This window comes from Pyrus communis, chromosome 17 (assembly GCF_963583255.1).
Source record: "Pyrus communis chromosome 17, drPyrComm1.1, whole genome shotgun sequence".
Taxonomy (NCBI): Eukaryota; Viridiplantae; Streptophyta; class Magnoliopsida; order Rosales; family Rosaceae; genus Pyrus; species Pyrus communis.
In genome coordinates, this window is record NC_084819.1 from 15,735,392 (window position 1) to 15,756,503 (window position 21,112).

General features: G+C 36.2%; 2 protein-coding genes across 2 annotated transcripts; both read right to left on the reverse strand.

Annotated features, from left to right (window-relative positions):
- Positions 1–7,693: 7,693 nt before the first annotated feature.
- Positions 7,694–9,556, reverse strand: LOC137723421 (PHD finger-like domain-containing protein 5A). Its single transcript, XM_068462614.1, has 2 exons — positions 9,427–9,556; positions 7,694–8,351 (listed from the first exon to the last, which is right to left on the reverse strand). The coding sequence occupies exon 2, from the start codon at positions 8,345–8,347 to the stop codon at positions 8,015–8,017; it is 333 nt and encodes a 110-aa protein (XP_068318715.1). The 5' UTR covers positions 8,348–8,351; positions 9,427–9,556; the 3' UTR covers positions 7,694–8,014.
- Positions 9,557–11,256: 1,700 nt separating this feature from the next.
- LOC137721700 (probable LRR receptor-like serine/threonine-protein kinase At3g47570) lies at positions 11,257–14,583 on the reverse strand. The gene is made up of 2 exons (XM_068460726.1): positions 11,865–14,583; positions 11,257–11,666 (listed from the first exon to the last, which is right to left on the reverse strand). The coding sequence occupies exons 1-2, from the start codon at positions 14,578–14,580 to the stop codon at positions 11,257–11,259; spliced, it is 3,126 nt and encodes a 1,041-aa protein (XP_068316827.1). The 5' UTR covers positions 14,581–14,583.
- Positions 14,584–21,112: the final 6,529 nt, after the last annotated feature.

Sequence of the window (21,112 nt, forward strand, 5' to 3'; positions counted from 1 at the left end):
TGGGTCGCATTCACTCACACCCTACTAGGCCACTACCTTAGTGCTTATGGGTGCCTTTCCCATCCTAATACCTATGAGATATGTAATAGTTGATTTGAGACGTTACTGTGTGCAGTATTTCAAGTTAATAATGCTTTGTCATGTAAATTTTTGCTCAAATAAAAATATGTGCAAAAGTTTAAATTCTTATCATTCGTTGTTCAGAAAATGGGAATTGTGTAAAGGACACTGCTGAATGTTTTTTTTATTTTTGAACACACGATATTATCTATAATTTTACACTAAGGGATAGGAGGTAGGCTAAGCCTCATAACGAGCTAAAAATAAAGTGGTTCAAATTCATCTTTGGCGAAAATCAAACCTAAGATCTTACACTTACAAGTGACGAGGAATGTTACGAGACCATAGTACTAAGGGGATGAACATTGTTGAATTAGTAATTTCTAAACAAAAGAAATTTATTTTTTGAGGAAAACTAGCAAGTGTACACTGCGCGTTGATGCGGGATTTGAAACATTGTTGAAGATGTAGAAAATCCCGAAAAGTATATGTGCCATTTAAGACTGGTTTCTATATACATATATTACACTCATATGTTTAGAAGTGTTGTTGACATTACATGGCAACTTTTTTGTTACCTTTTACTTCAAGTTTGATATAAGTTCAGGCGTGTCAGCGGATGAACAAAGCACACCCATTGCCGGCAACCAAAGATTGCAACAGCAATCTGGAGCAGGAGGAGGCCTCTTCTTTCATTTGAGCCTGTTAGAAAGTCAATGTAATTAGATAGGAAGGAATTATATGACTGATTTGTATTTGATACTTTCCATTGATGTATTCCTAGATTGTAGGTATTCTTGTTGTACAAGGAAAGCTATTGTATAAAGAGCAAGTTTCAAACCTTATCTCTCTCCTCTGCCGTAACCAGAAGCAGCTGACCTTTTTTCTCCTTTTCGTTGTCTTCCCTCTCCATGGGTGACATCGACAACACCACTACCAAGAAGGGCGATGGCGAGAATTTTGCTAACCCTTAATTATATTCTTCATCCTTCAGACCATCCTGGTTTGATTCTCGTCTAAAAAAAAATTGTATAGGGACAACTACAATACTTGGTGCCAAGCTATGAAAATCTCCTTGAGTGCCAAGAACAAAATTGGTTTTATTAACGGCAAGGTGAAAATGCCATCTGAAACAAAGAAACCCGATGATCACGCTGCATGGCAGAGATGCAATAACATGCTTCTTGCTTGGATCATCAACTCCATCGAATCTGACATTTTGGATTCGATTCTTTACTTGAAGACAGCCTATGAAGTTTGGGAAGATCTTCGGGAAAGATTTTCTTAAAGCAATGCCCCATGAATTTTTTAGCTTCAAAGAGAGATTGCCTCTCTCAACCAATGACAACTATCTATGGCTGCTTGTTACACCAAATTGAAGGGGCCTTGGGATGAGTTGGCATCCTATAGTTCTTCAACAACCTGCACTTGTGGAGCAGAAAATGAAACCAATAGACTTATGCAATTCCTCATGGGATTGAATGAGTCTTACAGTGCTGTTCGTGGACAAATCTTGTTGATGAATCCGCTTCCTTCTGTCCGACAAGTGTATTCCTCAATCATTCAAGAAGAAAAACAGAGGGAGTTAGGCACTACTAGCTGTAACCTGACTGAACCAACAGCCATGGCAGTTCACCATTGCAGTAGCGACAAGCCAGAACAGCAGCAACAGTCAACCTCTTTTTCACTGCTCTTACTGCGATACTAAATATCACACAGTCGAGACTTGTTGGAAGAAAAATGGTTACCCACCGGATCATCCTCGTCACAATCGCAACAAGACTCGCAACTCCAAACAAAGTGGTGGTGGTAGCGACTTCTCTCATGGAGATTCTTCTGCTAATCACGTTAATTCTACGCCCACCATCAAGAACTCCAAGCTGTCCGAAAAACAATATGAAGAAATTTTTTCTGTATTGAATCCTAAGAATGATGGACCACAAGCCCACGCTGCAGCTTTCACCTTCAACAACCTTTAGGTTTGTCACCGCTTGTTCCCGGTCGATGGATCATCTACAACGGAGCAACGGATCACATCACTTGCTCATCTAGTTTATTGACAAACTCAATCAAAAATACCTTTTTGCCGCATGTCTCACTGCCTAGCAGAGAGAAGGCTTCTATTACTTCGATTGGCAATATTCAATTAAGTGATTTACTGCAATTGAAAGATGTTATATGCGTGTCTTCTTTCCAAGTTGATTTGTTATCTGTTGGAAAAGTTACAGATGGGTTACTTTGTTCCGTGACTTTTTTTCCCTCTTGGTGCATTTTACAGGACCTGATTTCGAAGGTGATGATTGGTGTTGCTAAGCGACAGGGCAATCTATATTACCTTTTGGCGTTGGCTTCCACTTCCTCTCCGCAAAGCCGACCCTCATGCCACCACATCACCATTTCCGCTAATCTTTGGCACCGCCGTCTGGGGCACCTTTCTTTTGGGCGTCTGCAATATTTAGCCAATAAAACCTTAAATTTCCATTTTGATTCGAGTCATAGTTGCAATGTTTGTCCGTTGCCGAAACAAACTCGCCAACATTTTAGTCATAGTTCCATTTCAACTTCTACGTGTTTTAGTCTTTTGCATTGTGACATTTGGGGTCCTTGTAAGACTGCCTCCCTTACTGGTGATCATTATTTCTTAACTATAGTTGATGATTTTTCTCGTTTCACATGGGTTTTCTTAATGCAACACAAACACGAAACACAAAATGCCCTCAAAACCTTTTTTGCTTACGTTGAAACTCAATTTCACACCAAAATCCAACAAATTAGAGTAGATAATGTGGGTGAATTTTATTTCATGCCGGATTTCTTCTCTGAAAATGGGATCATTTATCAACACTCTTGTGTTTACACAGCACAACAAAATGGTGTTGTAGAATGAAAGCATCACCATATACTAGAAACTGCCCGAGATTTGCGTTTTCAATCTCATTTACCGATTAAGTTTTGCTGGGAGTGTGTTCTCACCGCCGCCTATCTCATCAACCGTCTCCCTACACCATTACTTTCCAAAAAAATCACCATTTGAGATACTATACAACAAACCACCCTCTTATTCCATACGCGTGTATTCGGTTGTCTTGTTTATGCCACCTTAGTCCACCCTCCCTCCAAGTTCTCACCCCTGGCTAAAGCTTATAAACTTTATGATCTTGAGACACATAAGATTTTCACCAACAGGGATGTCATTGTCCTTGAAGACAATTTTCCTTTTGATCCATCCACCACCGCTGCACCATCTCCCAACGTACATGATTTGAATCACTCAACACCTTTACCGCTCCCATTTGCCACAGCAACCCCTGACATCCCATCATCTAATTTCACCACACTACCAAATAATGTCCCTTCCCCACACACCCCCCCCCCCACCACACACTTCATCCAATACCATCCCACTTTCTCATAATACATCACCTTCCACATGTATTTCACACCCTACCGACACACCATCACCCCTTGACCCATCCACACTACGGAACCCATACCTGAACCTTAACTCATTGCTTAACCAACCCGTTTTTCCAAGCGCCACAAGGAGCCCAATGTCCGTCTCTAGGACTACGTTTGCTCGCAGGTGATGCTGCCCCCACTCCAATCTTCATCGCCTTCATCATCCGATTCCACCAGAGGTACTTGTTATCCCATTTGTACTTCTATTTCATATCATAGATATTCACCATTGCATCTTTCTTCTGTTGCTCACCTTAGTCGAAGTGTAGAACCTTCCTCTTTTGTAGAGGCTATTCAAGACCCTAATTGGCGCAAAGCCATGGATCCAGAACTTGATGCACTCTTTTCCAACAATACCTGGACCCTTACTCCGCTTCCTCCCGACAAGCGTCCAATTGATTGCAAGTAGGTCTACAAAATCAAGCATAATGCTTACGGTTCTATCGAGCGTTACAAAGCTCATTTAGTGGCCAAAGGATTCACCCAGGCAGAGGGGATTGATTATCATGACACTTTCTCTCCCACCGCCAAAATGATCATTGTCCGCTCCCTTCTTGCCATTGCCGCTGGCCAAGCGTGGTCTCTCCAACAATTCGACTTTCATAATGCATTTCTTCATGGTGATCTTCAGGAAGAAATTTACATGTCTCCTCCTCCTGGTCTTTGGCGCTAGGGGGAGAACCTTGTATGTGGCCTCAACAAGTCCTTATATGGCCTCAAGCAAGCCTCTCGACAATGGTTTGCAAAATTTACAGAAGCTATACTTGCTGCTGGCTTTATTCAGTCTAAAGCGGATTATTCACTCTTCACCCAAAAGAACGGTACATCCTTCATAGCTTTGTTGATTTACATTGGTGATATTATTATTACAGGCAACAAGTTAGATGCCATTAATGCCCTCAAAAGGTTTCTTCATACCTGCTTTCTTATTAAGGACCTTGGCAATTTGAAATATTTTCTGGGTATTGAAGTTTCTCGTTCAAAAAAAGGATTGTATATTTCATAAAGAAAGTATGCCCTTGAAATAATCAAGGCTTGCGGTCTTTTGGGTGCAAAACTCGTGGGATTTCCAATGGAGGAAAGCAAACTTTCGGATAAAGGCGAATTACTCAAAGACCCATCTATGTATCGAAGATTGGTTGGACGCTTGATTTATCTTACCGTTACTAGACCGGACATCACATACTCCGTGCATGTACTCAGCCGTTTTATGCATCAACCGCGTCAACCACATATGGATGCAGCACTTCGAATTATGCAATATTTGAAGTCCACACCAGGTCAGGGCTTATATTTCTGGTCAGATAGTAAGTAAACTTTGAAAGCTTTTTCTTATTCGGATTGGGCCGGTTGTCCGATAACTCGTCGTTCTACAACTGGGTATTGTGTATTCTTGGGGAATTCATTGATTTCATGAGGACTAAGAGGCAGAAAACGGTTTTGCTCTCTAGTGCTGAAGCCGAGAATAGGGCCATGGCTGGGACATGTTGCAAGCTCATTTGGTTACGGTATTTGTTAACAGATTTTCATATACCCATTTCAGGGCCTGCCATTATGTTCTGTGATAATCAGGCAGCATTGCACATTGCTGCCAACCCTGTCTTTCATGAGAGAACACTTCATATAGAGATGGATTGTCATTTCTTTTGGGACAAGATTTTAGACGGTTCTATAGCTACTCAGTATGTCAGTTCTTCTCAACAACTGGCGGACATAATTACAAAGGCCTTAGGCAAGGAAAAATTCTCATCAATGTTGTGCAATTTGGGAGTTCTTGACATTCACTCTCCAACTTGAGGGGGAGTGTTAGAAAGTGAATGTAATTAGATAGGAAGGAATTGTATGATTGATTTGTATTTGATACTTTCCATTGATGTATTCTTGTTGTACAAGGAAAGCTATTGTATATATTTTGTATTCTATCAATGAAAGGATTATTCTGGCCAAATACGTTTTCTACAGAGCCGAGTGGCAGACTGAATCACCAACCGCAGGCCAAGCCACAAACTTGGGTGATCTGGAAAGCTCTTTCCAAAAATTGGTCCACGCAAAATGGCGCTCCAAATTAATTGCAAACCCCCACAAAGAGGGCAGCACAGCATACGAATATCGCACCTGCGACAAAAATTACAGATGACAGTAGATTCAAATGAAGTGAATGGTAGAGGCACATTATCACCCTAGCAAAAGATGTAAATCAAATGACTCTGTGTGCAGATCAAAAACTGATATCAGACATCCAGAGAACAGAACATCATTCAGGACAAAGTTGAGTTTGAACATCATTCAGAACAAATCCCCATGTTACCTTCATTTAGAACAAAAAATTTACAAAACTAAAGTTGGGTTCTTCATATTCTCCATTGGGTATCGAAAGTCATGTGGAAAACCAAACCAACATCCAATTTAGTACACACCTAAGAAAAACATAAGCAAGAAACAAAACAATGAAAGATCATAGAAGGTTCAGCAACACTAAACTAAATTACAGTTGGATTTAAAGATGCATACTCAAGCAGCTCCTTGTTGCTTTCAGATATGGCCAGGTCTTCTTCCTTGAGATTTAAGGATACCTTTATGCCATCTCCGTCTCGTGAATCTATCAACACAATTAGATTCTTGAGGCGGGGCTGCCCGGATGACGGGGCAATACGTCTCAAGGCGGCAAAGTGGAGGGATTGTGCGAAACCAAGTCATAGTTATTGCCAAGTCATCGTTTTGGGTTTGGGGAGTGGGGAGGGTTAAACCCTCGGGGGAGAGTGTCTGTCTCAATAGGCAATGTTTTACATTGATTAAACGGGGCAGTTTTTTATTTAAATGATTAAAGAGGGCGAGAAAGTTCGAAACTATTACAATAATGAGTAGACAAAGTCTTAAACTCATAATGCATAGGAGGTTGGTGGCAAGTGGGTGGCGAGTACAAAAATGAGCGAAGGTCGGTTTGGTAGATCGGCTTATACATGACTATTTCGACTAAAAAGGGAACTAGTGTTCTGGTTGTTGTAATTTAGGGCATGTATAGAGGGAGAGGAACTTTCGGTGTTCCATATTCTGTCTTCAAGTCTTGTATAGAGGAGAGAAACTTATCCACAGCGAGATGCACATATGATGTTATGATGAAACAATCACACATCTTTATGTGTCTTATCTCTTCGACATGACAGTATACGAATTTGAGGTAGCATTTATGTTGCATGAAAAATTTTTTGGTACCACGATAGTTTACGTCTAAGCAGAGGGGATAATCTACTCTAAGATGAAAGGCTGAGTTAGGTCATTCAATAGATCAGTCACTTACTAGGTATCAAACTAAACCACAGTTCCAAGTGATTGTGAATTGCAGTGAAGTTGAAGGGAAGATGACAAATTTTCCTCGACTTTTACTGATGACAGAATTTGGCTGCCATGAGATATATTCAGCAACAAGCTGCTGCTGAATTGACATTTTTGTTAAAATTGGTTCATGACTTGTTCCAGTTGTGGAAGTGATGATCTTTTGGGATGCTGGTGTTGCCAATTGGCAATTTTGATCAGCCAATGATTGTACAGGGGACTGCTACGTAGCATGGGACATAAAATTTGGTTGTCCTTATCACCTCAACAAGTCTCTCTAATTTTTTTATTTTTTATTTTATTTTATTTTACATAAAACGTGAAAACCAATGATGTTTGATATCACGACCAACAATACAACTATTTCTTCATTATTTATCCTCCTTTGTAAATTTACGAGTGCATCAATTTACTGTACACATCAGAATGATTCGTATTTTACCATAAACGTAATATACATATACGTACATATTGAAATACACGGTTTATCAATAACCGTATAAAGCTTGATCGAAATCTGAATGGTTGGTATCGAAATCTGTATGGTTGGATCATCTACCAAAGGTGTTCACCTGCAGAGCATAAGTTTCGGATCGCATTGTATACCGAGGTTTTTTTCTTTTGACAACCATAACCTATGGGAAGGGGATCGAATTCTGAAGCAAATGGTCGGACAAGACAATATCTGGCCAAAATCACTACACCGAACGAATTCAATTGAGATTTTGAAGGATTTTGAAAGAGTATGGCATTGACATACTGAACCATTAACCAACAAGCAATCTTTAGCAGAATCCCTTGGCAATGTCAGTAGAAGATAAAAGGAAATGCCAAGTTGAGATAATGAACATATAATCGCATATTTAAAATTGGATTAACAAAGCTCCAAGTACAATGAGGACTTCAAACATCCATAGATGGATGCCACAGACAAACTACAAAGATTACGAGGGAGAATTACTGAAGTCATAAATTACTCTGCTAGACTAGCCACAGAATTAGAGTTGGTTGGAAACATATCGAACAAGAAAATACAACAGTCAAAACATATCGAATAAGCAAGCTTTCTAAGAAAAACACCTGATTGTAATATAGCCTAAGCCTCAATGATGAACACAACAAAATGATTTCCGGAAGCTAATCGAAACTTGACCTACTAAGATCATCTTTTCTTGAAACCATACTTTTTCCGTTCATAGAACAGATCCGTTTTGGCACTTCCCAGATTCACAATTTTCGGACAGCCATCTCTATCTTTCTCCTGCTGAGTACACTCTTTGCAGTAATAAGCATCAGAAATTCCAACCCCTCCACAGATAACACACCTTCCCTGGAAAGATCCATAGTTGCACTCATCGCAAACCCGAACAAGCGTGCAAGGACGCACATAAGAGTCACAAATTACACACTTACCGTCACACTTCTCACACAACCTTCCAATAGCTATTCCAGGTTGCTTCCGGCACATAATCAGGTCAGGATGATGCTTCGCCATGTTCCTGCAACAACAGGGTAAAGTAAGATGCTGTCCAACAGATAGAATAGCGCCAAATTGCAGTACAAACAGAATCCAAACAATAAAAAACAGAAAGAAGAGATAAAAGAGCAATCTAATTGAAGTTGGAAACTTGGAGCGAAGATAATTGAGTCCTATGGCAAGAAACCCAAGAGGAAACTCTGATATCTGAGAATATATTGATAAAATCTGAATACATTCTTAGCCTATTTAGACTAGTGGACAGCAACCTAGAATTCCCAATCCTTGTTTCTAAGAAATCCTTATTCTACTAGGAACTACCAAATTAATCCTATTCCTACTACTTAATAAATCCTAATCCTATAAATATAGGCTACACAAAACATAAAGGAAACATGAAATACTCCCAAATTAACAAGAACCCTAGCCAGCTATGTAGTTATCAGACTCACTTAGCTTTCGAGAGCCCCTTAAATGTTCCTGCATCAATTGATAACACTACTACAAATTCAAAAATTTCAAGACTAACCCAATATGCAAATCTGCATAATTTCAACACTTTCATGCCAAATTGCAGGGTGTTTATATTCACAAATCATGAAACTTACGCCAAATCGATCAGCTACGAGTATTTGCAAACTCATTTACTACTACGCACAAAAATAATAAAAGTGGTTTACTTTTTTAACAATTCATCAAGAGTACGAACTAACAAAGAATGTAAATTCAAGAAAATGTGTAATTTCATCTTCAATGAAAAGCAGTTCATTGAACCATAAGTACAAAAACAGAAAAACCCACAAAAATCCAACTTTTTTTTTTCCTTTTTTAATTTCTAATTACTCTTTCAACTTCTGGGCGCTAGCGATATTGCCTGATTCCAATCACAGAAAACAAATTTTGGGATTTAAAAAGGCTGTGTAAATAGATGAAACGATTTATGAATTGCACAGAAAAGGAACCCTAAAACAGGTAATCGAATGCGCATTCCGCTAGAAATTTGAATTTCAGATGGAAAAAATTCAAAAGTAAGCAGCAGTTTCTACATACGCGAAAGCTAGATAAGAAGAACGAGTAGCTAAAGGACCAATGCTTACCGAAGATAGCTGGAGAGAACTCAGATCAAGGGCTGCTACTGTATGAGAGATGAGAGCACAAATGGGGGGACTGGCGCGATTGGGGAAGTAAGGCTCTGCCGACGGAGAGAATCGAATAGGGCTAATGTTTTCCTTTCTTTTAAGTTTCAATTAAAAATTGGGTAATTACATAATAACCCCTCATGTTTGAGGTCTATTACAACCTCATAGAATATCTTTAAATATTTCACTTTTATACCTCACCTACTATTTTAAGTTTCAATTAAAAATTCATACAACAATTTCAATTTTTTTCTTACTTATTATTGGGTAGATGATTTTCGCCTAGCTTGAGTTTTCACTCTTTTTAATTTTGACAGCCAAATTTATAAATCAAACAAAAATTAAGAAGTGTTCATGTTCATAACTTCATTTTTATCAAAATGGTTTTATGTAATTTAATAAAAACACATAATGAATAAATATAAATAATAATGACAAAAACATGAGAGCGGTGGTGATAGTGTCATACATGACTTTAGTTTGGTTGCAGTAAATGTATCGTAAATAAGTTAAAGTTTAATGTTATCGACAATCATTTCTTCATAAAATTTGTAACTGTCCTTATGATTAAAAAAAAGTTCATTAGATAATTTTGGATAAAAATAAGTTTGTGAGGCTTTTTTCACTAGTCTTAAAAAAAATTTATTTTTATGGTAGGAGGGTAAATTGGCACGTTTCGATAGGACTCAAAAACTAAACGTTTCGGTCGGACTCAAAAACTAAAATGAAAGTTGTAAAAATAGAAAGAAGGTCAAAAGTTAAGCGGTATAGAATGTAAAAAATACGCATGTGTATAACCTTACTAAAATAAAACTTGGAAATTTTGGGCATTTTTAAAAATTTTAATATTTATTTAATCAATAATGTGGGTAAAATGTGTGAATTTATATGTATTATTAAAAAACATGTGAAAATAACATGTTTTAAACTTGAAAAATAGGTATCGTACGTTGGAGTTTTAAAAAACATACAATTTAACAAATCATTAATACGTGTACGGAAAACAAAACTTGTTAAAATACATACGTACATATATAATAAAGATATTATGCGCAAATTTACAAACTGTGAAGTTAAGTGACTGATAAAAATTTTGAGAATTCGTTCTTTTCTAATAAAACATATTGTAAGAAATGTTAGCAATTTTCATATTAAATTTAATGTTTTGTTTTGTTTTATACAAGCAATTTTATGGAGTGGATAATCGATCCTAGGATTTCACCTATAACGGAAAAATGCTCCTAACTTATGCCCCATTCACTCCAAACCCTTTGCACTAAACCTTAACGTTCAGCTCACACCATCACTCAACTTTCTGCTTCTCTTTTACAAGTGAAAATTTGTTTTATCTTTTCACTTATAAATATGGCAAAATAACATTTTTAGATCACCAATAACAACAAATCTCGAGATTAAAGTAAAATGGAACTAGCAATTTTGTTACTATCCACCTTCTCTCTCACACTACTAAGACCATTTGCAATTTCTACTTTTTGCATACTTTTTGCAGAAGTTAGCCATTCAACAAAGAACATAAAAAAAATTATCCAACAAAAATCGCTAATCATTAAAATTCTGAAAAGCACCACACAAATTAAAATCCGAAAGCTTCAAGTCATATAAGTAAACACACCACAAACATCAACGAGACAAAATTCAAAGCGATAGCAAGAGAAAGAAAGCAAAAATAGAAAGAAAATTTTGGTGAGTAGAGAGTGGAAAATATAATTAATGAATGATCATGTCCTTTCTCCTTTGAGCAGCATACTTTGTCCTTCTCAAGTCTTTTTAAACATTGAGGTACGAGTCTCTGATTGCGCTCATTTTTCTAACAACATCGTCCATTGGCATCCGCTCCCTCGGTGACATTGCACAGCAAGAGAGTCCTATATGCATCATTGAAACCAAGCATTCCTTTAATTTCTTTGCTTTCACCGGGCCACAATTGTTACGTCTAGATGGAGTTTGTTCTCGCACTGTGTCATCGCTGTCATCACCATCTGCTTCGAGGTCGAGGATAATTGAATGGTCAACAATGTCCATGACATGGCCAGGCAAAGCCATGGCTACGAATTGGTAAATGCCTCCGTCTTTGAACATGTCATCGGTAGGTCTTTTACCTATGAACATTTCCAACAATAGTATCCCATAGCTGTAAACATCTCCAAGTATGGAAACTTGGCCTCCTGTGCCGTACTCTACCAGGACATACATACAATATGTCAAATGCAATGGACTATTAGAACAATATCTTCTTTGGATTTATATGTTACTTATTTACCAAGAAAAAACAAGAAGCAGTAATGTATTTTTCATAAATAGAGATTAATTAGTTGGTTTTTAGTAATAATTTACTAAAAACATAAAAAGGAAATTAGAATGATAGAAACTCATACCTGGAGGAATGTAGCCTATAGAACCCTTTAGCTGAGATGACATTGTTTGACTAAATGAGGGATCATTTGATGTTTCGTATAGGAACCTTGCTAAACCAAAATCCCCAACATGGGCTACCATATCTTTATCAAGAAGTACGTTGCTCGGCTTTAGATCACAATGAACAATGGCTGTTTCCCAATGGTGGTGGAGACAATCTAACGCAGAAGCAACATCAATGGCAATGTTCAATCTTTGCATAAAACTCATTCTTTTACTTACAGATTCCTCCTCATATCTTGGATACAACATTGAGTCTAGACTTCCATTTTTCATGAACTCGAAAACTAGACTTTTGAAGTCCTGGCCCTGATTATCAATGCTTGAGCATGTAGTTATGATCTTGAGAAGATTACGATGCCTTATACTCCTTAAAACTTTGCATTCATCTATGAAACTCTTGGAGGCTCCTTGTTGTTGAAGGTTGAATACCTTAACAGCAACTGCTGTTCCATCACTAGGAATTATCCCTTTATAAACAGAACCAAAACTTCCTGAACCAATCAGATTATCTACAGAGAATCCATTAGTTGATTCAAAGAGTTGTGAGTAGGAGACACCTGATTTCCAATCCTTATAAGAACGTGAAGTTATGAGTCTATCTCTTGACTTTTTCAGCATTGAACAAGCACCAAAGAGGCATGATAGAGCAATTATGATTGCAAGTGCACAGGCTATAGGGATGACTACTTTTGGGGAAAATAGTCCTCGAGATGAATGGTGCTTTTTTGGGTGGCATGAAGGTAAATAGAATTGTGGGATGCCACCACAAAGCCTATGATTTCCAACAACAAAGACACCACTGGTTTTTGCAAAAATACCTTTTTTAGGCAACTCACCCTCAAAATCATTATACGAAAGATTGAGATACTTGAGAGCACCAAGCTCGCCTATGAACTCAGGAATCTGCCCAGACAAGTTGTTGCTTGAAATATCAAGTCTTTCCAAGCCTTTTAAATCTTTAAGAGATTGAGAAATTGTTCCTTCAAACTTATTACCTTGCAAATACAAGCGCTCCAAACTAGTACAACTGCCAAGGTTGCTCGGGATTTCACCTGATAAATTGTTTCTTAATACATATAGCTCTGTGAGATGCACTAAATCACCCACTTGAAAGGGCAGCGAACCAGTTAAATAATTGTCAGACAGGTCTAAAGAAACTGAAAGGGTTGAAAGCTCCATAAGGGTTTTAGGTATGGTGCCCGTAAGGTTGTTACTTGAAATGTTAAGATCTAAAATGTTTCGGTAGTTTCCTAGACTTGGAGGTATGTTACCCTCAAACCTGTTGAACTCCATGTGGAGGTTTAACAATGAAGTCATGTTACCAAGGGAAGACGGGATTGACCCAGAAAATTCGTTACTACCCAAAGACAGTTTCTCTAACTTCTCTAGCTTCCCAATTTCATGCGGGACACTACCGTCCAAATGGTTATTTTCTAAGTTTAGAGCGGTCAAGTTTATAAGGTTTCCAATGCCGTTAGGGAGGCTTCCATGTATAAAATTTCCCCCCAGTGTGAGATACTTAAGTTGGGTCGAAAGGTTGGCTATGGATCCCGGGATTGCTCCTCCAAAATTATTACCGCTAAGTGCCAAAACCTCCAAACTAGTGCAATTAGCCAAGAAACTGAGAAAACTCAAGTCACCAACTTTTCTATTTCCTAATTGATTGAATTCCATGGTTAGCTTCAATAAGCTTTGCAAGCTTCCTACACTTTCACCAGGGACTGTCCCAGATAGGCCATTTCCAGAAAATTCAAGAATCTGAAGTCTAGAAGCATTTGACAATGATATAGGAATATTTCCTGTGAATTTGTTCTCATTGCAGTAAAATTCTGCGAGATCAGGAAGCATAGTGCCGAGATTTGGTGGTAGCTCTCCATGCAACTGGTTGACAGCAACACTGAAAATTTGTATGGAAGAAACATTATAGATTGAAGAAGGGACCATACCAGACAAATTATTCAGCTCAACTATGAATTCCACCAAGCCTGTTATATGCCCCAGCTCATTTGGTATGCTTCCTTGCAAATTGTTGCTCCCAAGATAAAGGAACCGCAAAGAAGAAAAGTTTCCTATCCACGGTGGGATGGTTTCAATGAGACTGTTACCATAAAGCAACAGACATTTTAAATTCAACAATGAACTAAGTTGGTTGGGGATGGACCCCATAATCCGATTGTCTTGTAGATCAAGCACTTTTAATTGTGTGCATTGTGACAAATTAGTTGGAATTACCCCACGGAAGGAATTATAAGAAAGGTTGAGATATTGTAGGCTTTGTAGACGACCCATTTCTGGAGGAATTTCCCCATGAAAGTTGTTGGCACCCAAATTGATTCCAGTAAGATAAGTAAGATTTCCAACGGAAGGTGGAATGGAGCCTACCAACTTTTGAGATTCCAGGTTCAACATCAAGACTCTTTTGGTGGAACGGTGGCAAGAAACCCCAACCCAGCTGCAGAAATGGATGGAATGATTCCACGAGCTCATGACATCCAAAGGATCTGAAGTTATTCTTTTCTTGAAGTCTAGCAGAGCCAAGCGATCACATTCATTTCCAAGCAGAGTAAGGCTACGAAGTGCTGTAGATTCGAGGCAGGTGCTCATCCATAAAAGAAAGAACGCATGCAGGAATTTGAACAAAACCAGCTTACAGTTGGTACATGAATGGTCCATCGTTGTTCTAAGACAGAGAGCAAAACAAGTTAATTAACGAAGTTGAATTTGCATAAATGCATAAAAGAAAAGAAATGCTATCGCATAGAAGAAACGCTTGATTCAATATGTTTACAAAAAAATGAGATGGCAACTGTAAGGACAAAGCAAGAATAATAGAGCTCCACCCTGCCGTACATCTTACGAGGAATGGAGGAGATTTTTCAAATGGGGGGGGAACCTTGTCAATTCTTAATTAATCTTTTGGCCACACAAGAGTCAGTCACAAGTAACATTTAGAAGGAAAAGTTTAAAGAAAATTTGGATTATTAACTAGACTTGGAAGAAAAAATTTAATTTAAACTAAAATTGAAATACTGTTCATAAGTGCAATGTTTTTCAAATTTTGGCCCTCGCTTAGTTTATGTTACCACGCCTCTGATCGTCGTTCTCTTTCTCTCTTTCTCTCGACATCCCCCTACCCACGAACCCAGAAACACCTCAAACAACCACCATTCTCATCCTTTCGACCTCACAAACTGAAGTCCATACCCAATCTCACTCCCTAGGTCAGATTTATCCCTTGAATGTACCATTTGTTGTGATTTTATCCCTAAAACTCATGAGTTTTCCGACGTTTTTGCAACGATTTCGGCGAAGGCTGGCGTCGACTTGGTCTCAAACGATTTCTCAGCACCTCAGGTATGAAGATCTACTTCAAATTTATGATCAATATAATTGGGTCTTAGTAAATTTTTCATCATTTTGTAGATTTTTTTTTTCCTCTTAACTTTATGGGTTTTGGAGAATGTTTCGTTAAATTTCTGGGTTTTTTTTCTGTGTGATTTTATCTCGAATTTAATAATTTTTTGTATGTTTTGTAGAATTCTTAGATTAAATTTCTGAAGTGATAAGCCAAATTCAAGTTTGAAAAAAAAAAAAAAATTATTATACCTGTTTTGTTTATGTGGCAAAAATTGAATGTCTTTATACTCACAAAGAAGAGTGGAGGAATTTTGAGATTAGAGTAATGAACTACTTTGGAGCTAAAGGTTGTTAGTTGAGAAATTAATAAGATTTTCTAAGACCCGGTTTTAGATTTGGAATCTAAAGGTCTTCATCTAAGTAGGTCAAAACAAAGTATATGAAGTGCAAGTTCAGTACAAACGGAGACTCAAATGAGTCAGGGATGAGGATTGGAGATCAGAAAGTATCAAAGAGCGACCGCCTTCACTACCTATGATCTATCTTGCAAAAGAACGGAGAGTTGGATGGAAACCTTACTCATAGAATATAAGCTGGATGGATCAAATGAAAGAGTGCATCCGGCATGTTGTGTGGCCGTCGTATACCATTGAAGCTCAAGGGAAATTTTTATAGGACGACAATAAGGCCAGCAATGCTTTATGGCACAGAATGTTGGGCAGTGAAGAATGAACACGTACATAAAATGGGTGTAGCAGAGATGAGAATGCTTTGTTGGATGTGTAGGTACACGAGAAAGGATAGATTAGGAATGAGGATATTGGAGGTAAAGCAAGAGTAGTCGAAATTGAAGGCAAGATAAGAGAAAATCAGTTACGGTGGTTTGGACATGTGAAACGAATCCCTACTGATGTTTTGGTTAGAAGATGCGATTACAGAACAAGGGTTTAGAGCCGAAGGGGTAGAGGAAGACCTAGGAAGATTTTGGAAAAGACTCTAAGAAAAGACTTAGAGTACTTGGATCTAACGGAAGACGTGGCACAGAACCGAGTGGAATGACGTTCTAGGATTCATACAGCCAATCTCACTTAATGGAAAATGACTTTGTTGTTGTTGTGAACTATGTATGTGATTTATGTTGGATTAGAGAAAAATAAAATAAAACACAAGAAATGCAGCAATTGGAAACATGGCTACAAGTGATAAGACCGAGTCATTGTTTTAAATAACTATACTACTTTTGGATATGTGTCTAAGGTGGTACCCCCATTCCAAGGCAAATGGGAACGCTTGACTATAGTAACCTAATGGTTTTCTTTGTTGTTTTTCCTTAATGGTTTATTGATTCCTTGTTTTTTTACTGAGTTTTTGGCAATGGATATTTTGTATTTCACAATGATTCTTTATTTGTTGCTGAGTTGCTAAAAGCAAGCAAAACCTATAAAATTGACCTTTGGGAATAAAAAGTTGCTTCATTGGTGTGTTTATACCTTTTTTATTGTATCATGCGAAATGATAAGCTTAGATTTCAAAAAGGTTAGATATTAAAATGACATCAAGATGCACAATGAATGATTCGAGAGATCGTATAAGTGGCTTTGAAAGTGGTTAAACCCCTAAGTCCTACGCTATAAGGCCCAACCCACTATACTCATCTATATGCTAGACATAAAACACACTTCCCTTGAAAATTCTGAGAGGAGATACATATCGTGTCCATAAAAGTCTGACGCACTATTCCTTTTCTTTTTATGTCTACCTTTATTTGTTATCTATGACCATTGCACAGGTGTAGTTTCTTTTTATATTACCTTGATTGACGTCAGGATAAGGACTATTTGTCGTCAATTCAAGGTAACATTAGCTTCTCTTGAACCAATGCCTGCACTATTCCTTTTCTTTTTATATCTAACCTTTTTTTGTTAAGAAATCATTTCACCTCCCAATTTTTTTAACATGCTTAGACTATAGTAAAATGAAGTGAAGTTATAAGCTTTCTTGGGATATGCAGAAAGTATGAAAAATATGAATATCATGAAAGAAAATTGTATTGAAATTCAAAAGGTTTTATCTGCACTCAATTTTTTCATTTTTTTTTTTTTGTTCTTATGTTTGTGAAGAAATTAGAAACAAGCTCAAAGGTCTTGCACTTTTTTCTTTTCTCAATATCTTTAATTCTATATCAAATTTTATTCATAATTAATTCCCTTTGTGAATGTTGATATTCTAGTCTTATATTAGCATTGTATTATGACATTGAAATTGATTTCCCACTGGACAAGGAAACATATTCAGTTTCCTATATGGATTTTGACAGGGATTCCTCATTAGTTTTGGCTAGGATTATGTTTGATATATAGTGGCCTCTACTGTCACAGATACTAAGCTCATTATTGGACTTAAATCTATTATGAGCCGAGCATATTATTTTCTGCAAGAGAGGAAAGGTTCACTGAGTTTTGTTGGGAGTTTTTTACTATGGCATCATCTTCTGGAGCTTCTACATGTTAATCTCTTGCCATTCTAGTTATATAAACCATATATTTGCATATATGGTGTTACAACTGCATGAATTTTAATTTAATAGTGCTAATATTTGCAAAATTTCCAACTAATGTTGGTAGGGGCGTTTAGATTTAGGTAAAAAAAATCAACATGGCTATTAGTGAAGTCCAGTATTAAATTTTCTCCATTTTTTTTTTCTTTTATACTATTTTTTACATTTTTTTAAAATATTAGAGAATTGAAAATCTTCTAATTTCATTCATCTTCTAATTCCAACAAATCTACTTAATATCTTCTAACAAAAAACTAATATAATAACATAAACCGATCTACAGAATATACGACCTAAGTCAAGTAACAAATATATCAATGTATATTATACCTATAAGCTATATTTGAAACTTAACTAAAATGTACAAAACATAATATGTGATACAGGTTGATTATAAAAAAGAATATGTCATACAGTAGATAAATACAATTAACTTGTGATATAGGTTGATTATAAAAATTAAATCTATAAATGGAGTTTACAGCAGGAAGAAGAAGAAGAAGGCATAACAAAAAGATAAATAAGTAAGAATAAATAATCAAAGAGATGTACAGAAATAATTTTAATTTTTACAGTAAATTTTATCATTAAAGAGACAATTATTGATAATAAAATAATTTTAAAATCAAGAGATTGGACTTATTTTAATAAATAATGAATTATATTTTACTCAAATACTTACAAAAAAAAAAAAAAGGGATTCATATAAAGTTGAAACTTAATATTTGAGAAAGAGAGGCAGATTACGTGCTGAATGGCATCATGAAAATTGTTCAAACAATATCATGAAAGAGCACTCAACCTGTCTTCATAAGTTCTTCCAAATCAAACATACAAAACAAAAACATCAAACAATTAAAACAAAAACAAAACAAGCAGTGGTCACCTTTTTGTTTTCGTAACCTCTGACCGCGACAGTGACGTTTTGGGTGCCTACTCTGTGACTAATCGCTTTAGTCACCGTGCAGTCACGAGACGAAAAGGCTTTGAAGGCAAAAGCAAGAACAAAGGGCTTTGAAGGCAAAAGCTAGAAATGGAGGGTGTGTGTGGATTGTGGACTATTAATTGGAAAGGGGAAGCAAAAGAATATGCAGAGAGGTGGGGTTTACGTGTGGGGGCAGAGTAAGGAGAGGAAGCAAAAGCATCAATATATATACACTTTAAGCAAGTGACTCTTTATCACAATGATGGAAATGTATTAAGTTCTTGCATAACATGAGTTCAAATCCTGTTAGTGGCTAATCTAATATCTAATATAAAAAAATTCATCATTTGACAAAAAAATACACACACACACACACTCTAAGATCTACTCCAACCCTTGAAGAAAAACTCAAATTTTAGGTTTCATATATATTTATTTTTTTTAGTTTCATATTTATAATTTTATTAAATTTAACGGTTAAGATCTAATACGATTAAATCTAACGGTAAAAAAAATATCTAACGGTCCAAATTTAAATTTGATGGCTAAAATAATTATTTTTATGTGTTTCATATATCTTTTTTAGTGTTCCACGAATTTCATGGTGTCGGTTTAGTAATTTTTCAATATTAATTGGAATTTAAATATTTTTAGGTTCAAATGTTCATAAAATTAGATTATGATAGTTTACATAATTTTTTTTAAAATTACTTTAAGGAAAAAATTATCATAAATTCCTTCTTTAAAAAGTTTACATAATTTCTTTTTAAAATTCATTCTTTAATAATCTTGGGTTAAAAATTTAATCTAGAAGGGTTAGAGCATAAAAATTGTTTGTGGGCTAAAACATAAATTTTCTGGGTTAAGAATTTTAGGTTTAATCCAATAGCTGAAGATGGTCTAAAGGATGGAGAATAAATTGGCTACGAACTCGTCACTCTGGAGATTCGAACCTAAGACCTCTTGTAAGAGAAATATCACTAAACAATATTACTAAGTGATAAAAGACTTTTCCTTTAATATACCTTGAGTTTTATGAGTTAACCAACCTAATCTAAGTCTAGAACTAAACGAGTCATATTAAAAGAGGGTTGACCGTGGACTTGGAATAAAGCAATCATCAACTCGGAAATTTCCATGAGAAGTAGTGGAAATGGATTATAAATTCTTGTTCATGTTTTTCTCCGTTAATTGTGGTTTGGTTTGAAAAACATAGCAAGGGTCGCATTGACTCACACCCCACTAAGCCAATACCTTAGTGCTCTTGGGTGCCTTTCCATCCTAATACATATGATATATATATATATATATATATATATATAATTATTTGATTTGGGACTGGGTGCAGTATTTCAATCTAATAAATGCTCTGTCATGTAATTTTTGCTCAAATTAAATTCTTGTGATGACTTGAAAAATGGGAATAATGTAAAGGACTGTTGAAGTAGTAATTACTAAACAAACAAAAAAAAAATCCTTTTTGAGGAAAATTTGAAAGTAAAACGAGAACAAGTTTAAGACTTGTTAAAGAAAGTACCACATTGACCTTCATTTTCATAGACTAGAATTTGAAATGCTAAGGAGACTTTTTCAAAGTAGTATTTTTTATGAACTCTCTGCTACCCCACAGTTTAATATCAATTTTCTTACCAACATTATAAAATATTGTGTTAAAAATATGAGGCACCAGAGAGTCAATGGAGAGTTTCGCACTTGAGAGAGTCTCCTTAGCATTTTGGCTTGAGAAACTATATGTTGAAACCAATATTTAAAAACCTTGCTTATGTCACATTGTGGAAATTGGAATTGTGTGATTTCTTTTTGGGTTGACTAGTTGACGTGTTGACTTTGAAGTCTTTGCCCTACTTATCAAGAAATTGTCGTGTCCTCACTCCTCACCGGAATTTGTGAAGTCGGTAATGAGATCATGATCTCTTCTTTCTTCTAATCAATTTAATCTGGAATTTTTAGGTATATATTGAATTACGGATTGCAACATGAGATCCACATAATTTAAACTTTGAATGTGTTAACAAAGGTAGAGCAATCAAGAATGAAAATAATTCCAAAACAAATTCCAACTCATTAAGGAAGTAAATATGCTACAAATAATTTAGTGGCCACATTTAGGAAGCAGAAATAAATACATTTTAAAGTAAAATTTAAATGTTTAATCCTCAGTCATTTTTAAGTAAATATAACTAAGGAATGATGGAAGAGCAAGACCAATGTTAATCCACAACTTATGGGGTCTAGAGGCTAGAGTGATAAAAAAAAAATTATTTTGAAACAAATGATATTATTTACATTAATCTTTGCTATTGTTTTTAGTCTCCTCAAAATGAAAAGTTATTCCCTACAACGTA